At 61.2% G+C, this 14,046-nt stretch overlaps 1 protein-coding gene across 1 annotated transcript in view; it reads left to right on the forward strand.

The window, feature by feature from the left end:
- The window catches only part of LIG1 (DNA ligase 1), a 24,059-nt gene that overhangs the window by 6,000 nt on the left and 4,013 nt on the right, over positions 1-14,046 (forward strand). The window contains exons 4-21 of the mRNA XM_023522128.1: positions 72-178; positions 896-1,003; positions 1,719-1,838; positions 2,033-2,108; positions 4,154-4,234; positions 4,501-4,557; positions 4,638-4,810; positions 5,088-5,254; positions 5,658-5,734; positions 6,470-6,560; positions 6,738-6,838; positions 7,697-7,782; positions 8,395-8,510; positions 9,369-9,464; positions 9,681-9,791; positions 10,213-10,284; positions 12,990-13,134; positions 13,241-13,480. Of these exons, the coding sequence (XP_023377896.1) occupies positions 72-178; positions 896-1,003; positions 1,719-1,838; positions 2,033-2,108; positions 4,154-4,234; positions 4,501-4,557; positions 4,638-4,810; positions 5,088-5,254; positions 5,658-5,734; positions 6,470-6,560; positions 6,738-6,838; positions 7,697-7,782; positions 8,395-8,510; positions 9,369-9,464; positions 9,681-9,791; positions 10,213-10,284; positions 12,990-13,134; positions 13,241-13,480 (2,024 nt within the window). The remainder of the gene's footprint in view (positions 1-71; positions 179-895; positions 1,004-1,718; positions 1,839-2,032; positions 2,109-4,153; positions 4,235-4,500; positions 4,558-4,637; positions 4,811-5,087; positions 5,255-5,657; positions 5,735-6,469; positions 6,561-6,737; positions 6,839-7,696; positions 7,783-8,394; positions 8,511-9,368; positions 9,465-9,680; positions 9,792-10,212; positions 10,285-12,989; positions 13,135-13,240; positions 13,481-14,046) is intronic.

The raw sequence follows: 14,046 nt of genomic DNA on the forward strand, positions 1-14,046 counted from the left end.
ACTTTGGAATCCCATTACAAACTGCCACCCTCACCTTCCGTCTCCTGTCCCACACTGACTTTGGTGTAATACCTGGTTTTTACCACAGCCAGCAATGGAAACCCAGCTTCGCAGAAATACAGCGTCAGGGAAAAGGAGGAACGCGACCTGATACTGAAGGCTGAAATACCCCGAGCTAGTTAGTAATTCACAGCATGTGCAGCGGATGTCACCAGCTCCCCTTGAAAATGTCAACTGTCTCGCTGTGTCCCTGTGGGTTCCCCGCATCTCGGTGACACGGGGAAATGTGCCGTAAAGGGCTGACCCACTGAGGCCTGAGATGTGACAGTCACAGCCTTTGCCACTGTCAGTCCGTTTGTTTAATAAAAGGTCCTTATTCAGTTCACTTTTCCCAGGGAAGACTTGAGTTTGGTCGAGATTTCGTTTCCTGGTGGCAATTTTTAGTCAGTAACAAATTTCACTGTAAATTGTGTAGTTTCAGCTATTGTCGGTGTCGGGGGGAACAGGGGTGGGTGGCCTCTTTCTACTAAGACACATTTTTTCCAAGTTCATTCCATTTTTATTGGTAACCTGGAGGTGTGTATGACTTTCTCCAGACAGTTTTAAAATTTTTAATTATAATCTATAACAGGTTATCATAAAACTTATCAAACTCTTATTTTGCAATGAATAATTCTAAAATAATAGTTGACGAGAAAGGACTGGCCTCGATCAGCGGCACAGGCGAACACTGGGGTCGGGTCCCCCGGGGCCAGAGGCCGACCACGTCTTATCACTTCATAGACACACTTGACTGGCTCAAGAAAGAACAAAAGGAGCAGAATGTCTCGGGAGCTGAAATGTCCTTGGGCGTCAAAGTGACTTTCTGCTATCTGACTTTTCTGTCTGTCATCAGAAGCAGAGACCCCAACAGAAAGTCCCCCAGAATCGGAAAGGGCCGAAGAGAAAGAGGCAGAAGAGGAGGACCTGCCCATGGTGCCCCCCGAGCTCCCCGAGGCCTGCGGTGAGTTCGATCCTCCTCCCCCCGCAGCCCCGGCTCGCTGACTCTGGTCTTCGCGACAGGTGTCTTTGGCAGACAGTTCACGTGAATGAGACGTGGATTCCCAAATGTGCTCTTTCGATGCGAATTCTGGGGGAATCCTAGATTTTACTGTTGCTTCTGTCACTATTTTTCCTCCTTGCACGTGGAGAAAGAACCAGTCCTCGTGCAACAGAGCATTCCGAGCTCGTAGCTACCAAGTGTCATTACTTGAGCAATCATTTTCGGAGTTAGATAACTGGGAATCTTAGGCCAGTTTAGGGGATTTTAGAGGCTGGTGTTACCCCGCAGGTCGCAGATCAAGCCCCGCCGTCCGGTGCGCGTGGGGCTGCTGTGTCAGAAGCAATGCCCCGGGGACATTTTTAGGGTGCGGCTCAGACCTGCCTCTCTGCAGCTGCAGGAGCGGGGCCGCTGCCTCCTTGTCGGGCCGGGATTTCTCTGTGTCGCTCTCCGTAGGTCTCCGGGGTCAGGCCGCGTGCTGGAATTCCGTGGGTTAGTACTGGCGGAAAAGCCTCAGGCTCGAGGCTCAGTACATCCGCTAGAGAAAGGCAAAGGGCAAGATGGGTCAGGTTTTCCATCCGCAGGGTCAGAACGACCTTGGGGTTAAAAAAGAAAGACTCGCGGTGGGAAAGTCTGCATCGTCACCGTCTGACCTCTCGCCTGACCTCTCGCTCGTCAGAAGCAGAGCCCCCGGCAGGAAGCGGTGCAGAGCCCGGGGCGGCCGTGGGCCAGGGGCTGCGGGAGGAGGACCGGGCGAAGCCTCTCGCCAGGGGTCCCAAGACGCTCAACAGTTTCTTCGGTGCGTTTCTCCCGGTCACCTCCCGGGGCGGTGCAGGGGGCGGGCAGGTGGCACTTTCTTAAGACAGCCGCAGATCCCTGTGGCCTGCCCTTGAGTTAGGTCCAACGGATCCCTCCTGGCTGGGCACCCCCTCCGGGGCGACGGGGTGGCTACCAGGAGGGGAGGGACCCACAATTTCCTGGCTTCCTTCTCAGCTCCCCGGAAGCCGGCAGCCAAAACAGAAGTGAGAGAAGAGGGGTCTGGCACCCCAAGGAAGGAGGCGCCCGAGGGGTGAGTCAGTGCACTGCTTAGAAGGGACAGTGGGCCTGAAGGGATCGCACCGTGAGCCAGCGTCGCCTCGATCGGATCCGAGGCCTCCGCAAAGGAGACAGAACCACAGAGTCCTTTCGACCCTAATTATTCCAGCACAAGTGTTTGAGGGATTCGTAGTGCCGGTCTTGGACCCAGCTGAGGTCGAACGGTGCCATTTCGGGGTGTGGCTGCGCCGTGGGGACAGTCGCCTCCTTTCTCGAACACCTGCATGCCGGCGGCGGCGCCCGAGGATTCTGTTAGGCCGCGTCGCTTCATCCCCGCAGGGGTCCTGTGGGGGACGGTGGCAGTGGGGCCAGGCCCGGGCCCCGGGTCCCCCTGATTCCGAAGCCTGGGCTCCGCCCCACCGCCGCATCTAGCCTCCTGGGTGTGCGTCTGCTCTTGTGTTAATGAATGAGTTTCTCTAACAGAATCAGCGTCCTACACGTAAAGTCTTCCATCCTGTTTATTCCGTGGGATACTGTGACTTTTTTAATGCGATTCCCAGCCTAATCGTTCGTCCATCTCTGATGGCTGCCCGCAGGAGACAAACCCTCGGGACCTTGCCTCTCTCACCTTTGTGTGGGGATGTGTCGATGGCAGAGCACAGCTTCTGCTCCGCGGGTGGCCGCGCCAGGCCGGCGGAGCGCCACCTGTGCCGACGCGGTCCCCATTTCGCGATGGGAAACGCAGGCACGAGGCAGAACGCCGTCGTGAGAATCCCAGCTCCACCTTCGCCGGCTGCGTCGCCTTGGGGGAGCGGCAGCCTTTCTGGGGTAGTCCCTCCCAGAGCTGGCCGCCTGGCCACGGCCGACCTCAGCAGGTTGCAGCTGCTGCTGTTATTGTGTGAGTGCAGTGCCCGCTGAGGCCCCGGACGGGGGCCAGGCGGTCTGGCTGTAGAACTTTCTACCCGCTATGGAGTCTGTGCCGCTCGCTGGGCACAGCCCGCACCTGCTCCGCCCAGCTCAGCACCCACACCCCGCCTGGCACCGGAATCACTCTGGAGAGCTGAGGAGATCCTGAGTCTTCTCCAGCCCCTTCCACGCCCCCGTTTTGGTACAGATACAGGCCTGAGGCTGGGAAGCCAAGGTTGTTTTAAAAATGTTCTCTGCAAAATGCCCGGAGATGTGGGAGCCTCACCTGAGCGTCTTGCTTGACCCTGTGACGGCACATCGTGGGAGGGCTCGGTGGCTCCACCATGCGATGGAGACATGGGTTTGGAGAAGCTGCGTCCTCAGGGTGCCGCAGCTGGCGGTGATGGAGCAGGCGTGACCCCGGTGGGTCTGACTGCACCCAGGGCAGCGCGAGGCCCATCTGGTGGCGTTTGCGACGCAGAGGTGCCGGGCGCAGTCTAGGGGCCCTGCCGGTCAGCCACTCTGCGCCCAGGATCCTCGCCCGGGAAACCGGGAGGAGTCCGCATCTGCGGGCTGACACCAGCAGATGTGTGCGCAGTGCAGCCCTGGCAGGTGTCCTGCCGGCCCCACCCTGTGCGTGCGTGGGGGACAGCGTGGCTGAGAAGCCCGGAAGGGTCCCCGGCCTCTTGGAGCAGACTCAGAAACAGTCAGCTCATGCCGTCCGCTGTAACCCTGCCGGCCCTGGTTCTGTTCCTCAGACAGGGTGGGAGAGTCTGTGTCTCCGGTCTCAGGGCCTTCGCACTTGCTGTCCCGCCACCCAGAGTGTTCTTCTCCCTGATGCCCACGTGTCCACCCTCAGGCCTTCCCCAGCCGCCTCTCTCCTCGACCTGGTTTTGGTTTCAGAAGCATTTCTTAATACCTAGCATTACTTACGTGTGTGTCTGTGTCTGTTGTCTGTGTGTGCGCGCGCGCGCATGTGTGTGTGTGTCTGTGTGTTTTCTTCCCCCGCCCCTCGCAAGACCCTCCCACTGGAACGTGAGCTCCAGGTCGGCAGACTTCGCTCTCACGTCTGGGCCTGGAGCAGCCTGGCCTGGAGGGGCTCAGCCGGTGCTGGAGGACTGTCTTCTCCATGACCGGGCACCTGCCCACCCTCTGTCCCCTTTGCCTCCACAGCCCGCCGGAGCCATCTGGCTACAATCCTGCCCAGAACAGCTACCATCCCGTTGAAGACGCCTGCTGGAAGCAGGGCCAAAAGTGAGCCTCCCCCCCAACACTGTCTCTCCAGTCCCTGTCGCTGTGGGGCGCCTCTCACCGAGGCCTCCGTTGGAGGAAACTGTCAAATCTGTCCCATCGTGTTTTGGGGACAGAGCAGCATTGAAGGGGACAGAGGGAAAACTTTGGGGAGGGAGGGGGTTCCCTGTGGCATACGTTTACATTTGGGAGTTCGCAAGGCCGTCCCCAGGAGGCGTGGGGAGGCAGCGGGCGGAGGGACAGTGCGTGTGTCCCCTTTCCTTCCTCAGGGTCCCTTATCTGGCCGTGGCCCGGACGTTCGAGAAGATCGAGGAGGTTTCGGCTCGGTAACTGGCCGGGCTGGCCGGGCTGGGGGCAGGTGCCCGTGTGCCTCTGCCCCTCGCCTGGCACTCGCTCCCCTCCTCAGGCTCCGCATGGTGGAGACGCTGAGCAACCTCCTGCGCTCCGTGGTGGCCCTGTCGCCGTCTGACCTCCTCCCCATCCTCTACCTCAGCCTCAACCACCTGGGGCCGCCCCAGCAGGGCCTGGAGCTTGGCGTTGGGGACGGTGTCCTTCTCAAGGCAGTGGCCCAGGCCACAGGTTGGGGGCTGAGGCGGCAGTGCTGACGGGAGCAGAGCGTGGAGAAAGTGGGGAGGTCGGGGGGATCTGAGAGGGACCCCGAAGAGAGGCCAACGAGGTGGGAGGGCCTGGTGGGGCAGGCGGCAGGGGCGGTGGCCGTGGCTTTGTGCAGGCACCGGGCCTGTGTCGCAGCCAGGCGGGCCGAGGGGACGGAGAGGAGGAGCTGGGGCCGGGGCTGAAGTCGGGGGGAGACGGGGTACACTCCTCACCCTCACCACCCGGCTCTCCGCACCCCCAGGTCGGCAACTCGAGTCTGTCCGGGCTGAGGCAGCCGAGAAGGGTGACGTGGGCCTGGTGGCTGAGAACAGCCGCAGCACCCAGAGGCTCATGCTGCCCCCGCCCACCCTCACCGCCTCTGGGGTCTTCGCCAAATTCCGGGACATCGCCCGGCTCACTGGCAGCGCGGTGAGTGGGGCAGGGCGGGGCGCCCCAGCACCTAGAACCCTCTGCGCCTCACCTCGGGGACCCAAAGCTGTGTGTGTGGCGAGAGGACGTCCACTCAGACTGGTTGGGGCAGGGTCGCTTCAGCTCCGCTGCGGGCTGCGGGGCTGCCCTCCCTGCTTCCCGCTCTCAGGACTGAGGGGTCCTCCTCTCGGGATTCTGGCACCTGATCTAGTGTCCGTCACGTGACAGGACTCAAGTCATTTGCTGCGTAAAGCGAGGGGCGGAGGCGGGCAGGAGAGCTGGTTCTTCTGCGCATGGGGCTGGTGTTCCAAGGGTGTCAACTCCCCAGGTGGCTGGGATGGCAGGGAGGAGGTGTCCCCTCCCTTTGCCCCCAGGCCCTGACCGCTGTCCCCCACCTCTTCAGTCCACAGCCAAGAAGATAGAGATCATCAAAGGCCTGTTTGTTGCCTGCCGCCACTCGGAAGCCCGGTTCATCGCCAGGTGAGTGTGCGGCCGTGAGGCACGGAGGGGTGCGAGCAGGGAGGGCTGGGAGCGGGGCCCCTGCTGGCATCCCGAGCCCCTTGGGGAGCAGCGTGAGCGAAGCGTCCGGCCCCGAGGGGATGTCCCTTCTCGGGCCAGCTGCCAGGGGAGGGTCCTGGGCCGGTGCGTGGAGGGCGCCGTCACGGCTGCCTAGGCCTGCGCCGGGCAGCACAGCACAGGAGCAGGCGGTGGCCGTGACAGCGGAGACGAGCCACTGCCGTCCCGGAGCGCCTGGGCGCCCTGCCCGGCCGCACGCCTCGCCCCTCAGTTCCTCTCCGTGGCTCCGCGAGGCGGGCCCTGGTGTGTTCACCGTGGCCCACGGGAGGGGAGCCAGAGGCACGGGGACGTTAGGCCTGGCGCTCGAGGTCCCTGGCTCAGAGCAAGGCCCCTGCTGGGGACAGGTCCTTGACCTTCACACTGGCGGGCACCAGTGGGGCAGGCTGAGCTCCGGTTCCAGGCCAGCCGCCCCCGGGAAATGCCGGTGGTTGTGACTCGCTGGCTAGCCTCAGCTTCCCCACCTGTTACGTGGGGCCGTGCGATGTCTCGGGTCCCTTCCGGCTGCGAAGGTGGCTCTGGTTTTGAGGAGGGAGTCTGCCAGGGGTCGAGCTGGGGGACACCAGAGGAGGCAGAGCCCGGAGTAGAGGGCAGGGCCGGACAGGCGTGCGGCAGCCCGCTGCCCTCGTCTCTCTCCCCCAGAGCCCTGAGCGGACGGCTGCGCCTCGGGCTAGCAGAGCAGTCGGTGCTGGCCGCCCTCGCCCAGGCCGTGAGCCTCACGCCCCCTGGGCAAGGTGAGCCCCTGTGTCCCATCCTGGTGCCCTTCCCCCCACCCCCCAGGCGCCTCCCCAAGGGCACTGCCCCCACTGCCGAGGTCACACCCCGCGCCGTGCACCCCATCACCCGCTGCATCCCGGGGTGGCTGAGGGGTCAGGCTGTCCCAGAGCCACCTCAGGTGGGTCTTGTCTTCGGCTTCCCCCCAGCCGTGGTGGATGCTGGGAAGGGCAGGACAGCAGAGGCCAGGAAGACGTGGCTGGAGGAGCAAGGCATGATCCTGAAGCAAACGTTCTGGTGAGATCCGGGGCTGGGCGGGGGTCAGAGGGGCCGGTGGCCGGCAGGCAGTGACCATCATGGGGCTGTGACAGCACAGGGTGCTGATTTAGATAAGGTCGGTCCTGGGCACGAGGATGGTGACGAAGGTCGGGAAGGCGGTGCCCAGTGAAGGGTCAGTGACAGGGACGGACAGAGGCAAAGCGATGTGGGCGGCAGGTGAAAGCAGACGGGGCTGCCCGTGCGGAGAGGCCACAGCAGACGCGCAGAGGGCCTGGTGGCTGACACACAGAGCGGGGTCAGGGCGTCCCTGGGGCAATGCTGAGGGCTCCAGGAGAGCCACGTGGAGGGGGCTGGCCACAGCGAGACAGTGACCGCCCAGAGAGTGCCAGCGGCAGCAGGGCCATGCCGTGCCACGTGTGCCCCAGGCAGCTGCTCTGGGCTGGGGCCGCGGGGCGCTGGGCACAGGCGGGGAAAGGCCTGTGCACGGGGCTCTACGGACTTGCTCCCAGGCACACCCCAGACAGGTGAAGCAGCACCCGCGGAGGTGGCCCAGCCTCGAAGGAACGCGCGTCACCGTCGTTGCTAACACATCCTGAGTGGTTCTGCCGTGGGGCCCAGTCAGAGACCCTGGTCTCAAGATGACCGATGGGGGTGGTGGCCAGGCCGCGGGAGACAGTGATGAATAGTGGTGCTGAGGGAGGACCGTGACAGACAGCAGAGACGGCGACGGGTCAGGGAGAGGAGGGAGGGGATCCGGGACAAGGTGACAGGCAGACACAAGCAGATCTTGCAGCCAGAGGTTAGAGTACCCGGGCTGCCTGAGTTCTGGGAAGAACGACACCTTGTCCTCCCTCCTCCCCCCATCCCCACCCCCAGCGAGGTGCCTGACCTGGACCGCGTTGTCCCTGTGCTGCTGGAGCACGGCCTGGAGCGGCTCCCGGAGCACTGCAGGCTGAGTCCAGGTACGAGCCCCCGGGCCCTGCGAGGTCCGACTGCAGCCTCACCCTGTGCACGGCCGGCTTGGGTCGTGGGAGCTGGGGCCGGGCCTCCCTTCCTCCTGGCCTGGGCTTCTGCCCTCCAGGTGGCTGGACGGGTTCCCACTCCTGGGGCACCCGCGGGCGCCTCTGTCCCCCAGGGCAGAATCCTGTTCCCTGGTGCTCGGACCCACTCCAGTTCTCCTTGGAGTCCCCCACCCCTTAGTTGGGGTACAGATGAAGCTGCTGTAGCAGATGCCCCAAAAGGCAGTGGGGCAGGCCAGACACTCTCTTAACACGCAAGAGTCCCGAGGAGGGCAGGTGGCCAGGGAGGGTGCTGGGCTCTGCTCCAGGGATCACCCAGGGACCTGGGTTCCTTCTGCCTTGTCCCCTCGTCTTCCCAAGATTGTCACCCTAACGTACATAATAGTTCATACCTCTTTTCTACGCTCTGAGTTGAGGCAAAGGGGACAACCAGACTCCTTGTGAGACTGTCACCCAGACCTTGCACATGGCACTCCTGCGTGCAGATAGAAGTCTCTATGATGGGCAGTTCCTCTGCCACCGTCCTTCCTAATGCACCCTCCCCCCCCATCCCAGGGGTCCCCCTGAAGCCAATGTTGGCCCACCCGACCCGGGGCGTCGGCGAGGTCCTGAAGCGCTTTGAGGAGGCGGCTTTCACCTGCGAGTACAAATATGATGGGCAGAGGGCACAGGTGAGGGGGGCGCAGGTCACGGGGCGCAGGTCAGAGGGGTAGAGGGACGTGCCAGGGAGCGGGGCGGGGGCGGTCACCCCGGCTCAGAGCAGCACGTCTCCTGGGGCCCAGTCCCCAGCCCTGTGCAAGGTGCGTGAAAATAACCATGTCGCCGGCTCGTCCGAAAGTGGATTTTATTTGACAAAATCAAAGCCCTGACTCGGCCGTAGGAGCAACTGGGGTTGGCCGCGTGCTGTCCCGCGCGGGCCTCGTCATCGTGGCGGCACCGCGTGTCCCGGGCGGTCACGGAAGCCTGTCTGGGGGGCCGCATCTGTGTCCCTCTCCCGGGGGTGCGTGAGCAGGCGTGGATGGCGCCGTCCTGTGGGGCCGCTGACGCTTGGCCTTGTGGGTGGATCCTCAGAACATGCTGCGAGAAAAACACGGAATGGTTTACCGCAGTGACAGCGGCTGGAACGTGCGTGCACGTGTGTTTCCAGTCGTGCACTCATGTCTCACACACAGCCGTTTCTCCAGATGACGCACACGCCCGGTGGCATCGACGTAGCTCTGTTTAGGGCCCGCGACCGGACTGAATTAAAATAACAGTAAAAGGCAGGAAGCTATTAGCAGCCTGACACCATCTAGACGGCTCGGCACATCCATACTCAGCACGATGGGAGGAGGGGTTGGGGGTGAGGAAAAGATGGTGGGGCTTTCACAGACGGGTGGGAGGTGCTGTTTGAATGGAGACGGTTCGCTCAGTTCCTCCTTCAGAGCTTCTGGAACCTTCTCCCAGTGAAAATGGCATCATAAGAGAAAGGAGGGGCCCCTGGGGTGGACCAGGCTCTGATTCCCCCCCACCACACCCCGCTGTCACAGATCCACCTCCTGGAAGGCGGGGAGGTGAAGATCTTCAGCAGGAATCAGGAAGACAATACCGGGAAGTACCCCGACATCATCAGCCGCATCCCCAAGGTGGGCACCTGGCACCCGCATCGCTATTCCCGGGGCAGAAGCCCAGGTGGTCCAGGCCAGCTCGGTGCGGGGCCCTGCATGGGGTCTGCCTGTACGTGTCTCTGGCATTGGGCCATCACTGGACCTGAGAGCCACAGGACAAGGGAGGCTGGCTTGCCTGTGTGCTGGCCGCGTCCTCCACTCCTCACCAGCCCAGGTCTCCCCTGCGCCTTTCAGATCAAACTCCCGTCCGTTACGTCCTTCATCCTGGACGCCGAAGCTGTGGCCTGGGACCGGGAGAAGAAGCAGATCCAGCCGTTCCAAGTGCTCACCACCCGTAAACGCAAGGTTGCCTGGGCCTCCCCGCCTGCCGTCCCATCCTCCCTCGCCCCCCAGCCCCAGGCTCCAGAGGGCCCGTCCCCTAGGCTCCAGGGGCACAGCGTCAGGCAGGGTCCATCCTTTCCAGCCCTGGCAGCATGGCCGCCAGCTCCAGCCGTTACATTCCCGCCCCAGAGTGCCGAGTGGGACAGGGGAGGAGCCAGTTCCCTACATCTCTGTGTTATCATGAAAGGTCTGTCTGTGCCAGGAGCCCCCCAGCCTGCACCCCAGCAAACCTTGTTACTCTCACTGGCCAGAATTGTGTGCCGTCACCACCGTCAGCTCTTAGAGAGACTAGGAGAGCGAGTATCTGACAAAGGGGAGAGTGGGGGGACCCAGCCAGGCCCCGCTCCCTCCCCCAAGCCCTGCCGTCCATTCTGCCCCAACCCAGGAGGTGGACGCTGCGGAGATCCAGGTGCAGGTGTGTCTGTACGCCTTTGACCTCATCTACCTCAATGGAGAGGTGAGTTCCGGCTCTGTTTCCGGGCATAGCCCGCGGGGGTTGGGCAGGGTTTTGGGGGTTTGTGAGCCTGGGAGCTGACATCCTGAGTTTCATTTCTGACTCTGCCCTGTCGTCGAGCTGGGAGGCCAGGACCCTTTCTTGGGGGCTGTGAGGCCGCCCCTTTCCAAGCCCACATCTGTGTCAGGCGGATTTTCTTTGCGTACTGCAGCCATCCGGGTGCAGAGGCAGATGGAGGAGTCTAGCCTCTGTTAAGCTAGATGTTAAGGAACCTGTAAAATGCAAAATAATGCCTCTCCTTAATTTTTTAAAAATGTAGACGTTTCATAAGAAAGGTTGGGTTAACATATTGGGTTTGATTTATTTAGTGAATTAATGTATTTGAGGTTTTTACCTGGGGATGAGGATGCATTAAAGGGAAAAATAATAAATTTGACTACATAAAAAATAACAGTTAAAAAATAAGTTCTATACAGACAAAAGACCAAAAGAACAAAAACAAGTAGTGTGTGAATGTGATACTATTAATACTGTGTCACGAACATGGAAATACCAAGAGATGTAACCCTCGTGCTCAGAAGCTCTTTGCAGTGAGTCCTCAGTCGATTTCAAGAGTGCGAAGGGTCCCGAGACTGAAGAGTTTGAGAACCGCCGCCCCAGGGTGGGCGCGGGCTAAGAATCCGCGCCAGGCCTCCGGCTTTCGCATCCCGCTCCCCACTCGTAGCCACGTGGCCCCCGACGAGTGACTCAGGCTCTCTGCACGTCTCAGTTCCTTACCCGTGATAAAGACCTAACGGTAGCACCTGCTCCGTCTGTAACAGGCAGGTCAAGTGGTCCCGGGCGCGGGGCACGGTGGCTGTGCTTCCCGGGCACGTGGAAGCATTCGAGATTAACTGCCACCACCGTCTTCATCCCAGATGATCTTTGACGATCTAGTAGCTGAAGAGTGACAGCTGGCCCCTCGCACTTGCTAGCGAAGTGGAGTGTCTTTTCGGACTCGTGGGCCACGTGCATCTGTTCTGTGACTCGCCCACTTGTGACTTGTCTGGTGGGTTCTTGGTGTCCTTCTGTCTGAAAAAGTTTCTGAGGAGGCGGATTCCGTGGTCCTTTGCCAGGACCAGTGAAGCCAGTCATGGTCCTAGTGCTAAAATGCATCCAGCGCCTGAACCGTCACCTTGCGAGGCCAGTGAAAAACAGCATTTACCCTCATAAAGTAGCTCTATGAAGTTCATCGCAATTCTGATTTTGTTTCCCAGGATCTCCGGGAGGAGGGGATACCAGATACCAAATGCTCTGTGTTTTCTTCACGTTTTTATGGTCCCTACTCTGCTGTGTTCTTCGAGTCACGAGCATTTCAAATAGCCTTTATTTGGTGTTTGTTTTTGTTTTTTTGGTCTTTTGGCTGTATAGAACTTATTTTTTAACCGTTATTTTTTATGTAGTCAAATTTATCATTTTTCCCTTTAATGCATCCTCATCCCCAGGATTTAAAAACAAAAAGGAAAAAAGGTCATCCTTTTCTTAGGATTCTAAAGCTTTCACTTAGCTTTGCTTCTAACGTCTGTCTGGTTTTGTGTTTTGCTTCGAAATCTGTGGTCCAGCCGGGGTTTGCGCGTGGGCACGCGTCAGGCGGGAAGCGGATCCCGCTGCTCTGGATCTCTTCCGTGGTGTCCACTCCGCCCGGCTCGGTGTCGCTGGCCCCTCCCCCGCCCTGCCGCAGGCCATTCTGACGCTGGTTCCTTCTCAGGGGCGGCTGTGAGCTGCCCCTGCTGCTAGCCCTCCAGGGGGACGTTTAGGCCTTGTCCATCGACGGTCTGTTTCTGTTATAAAATCCTTCCAGTGACATTTCGTACAGAAAGATGAGGGAACGACCATTGTGGTTGCAGTGTGCAGACCCCAGAGTCAGGCTGGGCTCCGTAGCCCAACCACACACATCCCAGCCGGTGACCTCAGGCAAACGACAACTCCGAACCGCGGATCTCTCTGTAGATACCTAAGAGCATGTCCGAAAGGTCACCTGAGCTGTGCCACCCAGTGTGGCAGCCACCAGCGCCCCCATAGTGGGTGAGCCCTGAAATGTGGCAGATCTGAATGAGATGTGCTGTATGGCACTCCGAAGACTTGGTTCAGGAAAAGACCGGCTGAAATGCTTCATTAGATTTCTTCCCTGATCACTTGTTGAAATGCACGGAGTGGGCGGCCAGGACCTTTCGCTGCTGCTTCTGTCATTACTGGGATCATCACCTTTATTTCAGAATCTTCCCTTAGGATAGAGTCTGGCAATGGATCGAGACTCAAAGGGCATGAATGAGCTCAGGGCTGTTGAGGCACTTTGCAGAGATGGAACAGGCCCCGGATGCACATCGAAAACATCCTCAGGGGCACGTCTGCGTTAGAACGTGGCGGTCATCGGCCTCTGTCTTTGTCCAGCTGGTGTTGGCACAGGGACCGGCATCAGAGTCACGAGAGTCTGTTCGGGCTCCCGCGGGGCTGTGGCTCCCTGTCTAAGGCCCCTGAGGTCACCAGGGTCAGAATGGCGTCCGCCCTGGCCGCTGACCCGCACCGTTCTTGGAATTCTCAGTCCCGTCGTGTGGTTTTCCCTTGGGGCTTTCTGCTGTGGCGTTGTCTCTGTGACTGTGTTGCGTCCTGTCCAGGGGCTTATTCTCTTTCCATAATGACGTCCGTCCCCTCTCGCCCCGTCCCTGCAGTCCCTGGTGCGTGAGCCCCTCTCCCGACGCCGGCAGCTGCTCCGGGAGAACTTCATGGAGACGGAGGGCGAGTTTGTCTTCGCCACCTCCCTGGACACCAAGGACACGGACCAGATCGCCGAGTTCCTGGAGCAGTCGGTGAGAGGTGAGGCCACCGCCCCGCTCCCCGCCCAGGCCCCTGCCTGCGGCCGCCCCGCCCCCCGCCCACCATGCGCCACGGCAAACCGGGGCCTCACTTCTGTCTCCTTCAGACTCCTGCGAGGGGCTGATGGTGAAGACCCTGGACGTCGACGCCACCTACGAGATCGCCAAGAGGTCGCACAACTGGCTCAAGGTGACTGTCCCCACCGGCCGTCCCACGGAGCCCTCGGTCCAGAAGTCTCCCCTGCGGGGCGGTGGGCTGCAGGCCCCGCACTTCACCCCAGATGAGTGCGGGAGCCTTTCTCGCCCCCCGCCACCTCGCAGCCGTCCCCGCTTTCTCCCCTGGACAAGTCCGCCTGGCTAGAGGGCCAGCCGGGCGGGGAGGGCGGCCAGCACACGGGGGAGGCGGGGGGAGATCCGCGTGGTCGCGAGCACCGTGAAGGAGACACTGGCTCGGGCCCGCTAGGGCCCGCGATGCTCTGGGTGCTTCGCGAAGCCTCACCAGAGGCCATGTTTGGGTGGAGACACGGGTGGCAGCGAGGGGCTGGCCATGTGGAGACCGGAGCCGAGCATCTCGGTGGGGTGCGCGGCATGAGCAAAGGCCCTGAGGAAGGGGGCGGGCTCGCGTGTGTTGGGGGCGGTGAGGTCAGGGTGGCCGGCCGGGCCGGGTCACAGCGTGCAGCAGCCACGGTGAAGTAAGCCTGCGTCTTCCTCTGGGAGTTTGGGGCACCGTCAGGGGTTTTAAGCAGGCAGTCACAGGGTCTGGTCATTGCGCACAGGTCCCCCGCCTGCTCTGTGGGTGGCGAAGGGGGTAGGGTGCTGCAGAGGTGGGAGCATGCGGGGTGGGGGCCAGAGCAGGAGATGATTGGGAGTGGAGCTGGCGGGCTTGCTGGCTGGATTCCTGTGTGTGTGTGTG

This window comes from Pteropus vampyrus, unplaced genomic scaffold (genome assembly GCF_000151845.1).
Source record: "Pteropus vampyrus isolate Shadow unplaced genomic scaffold, Pvam_2.0 Scaffold333, whole genome shotgun sequence".
Lineage (NCBI taxonomy): Eukaryota > Metazoa > Chordata > Mammalia > Chiroptera > Pteropodidae > Pteropus > Pteropus vampyrus.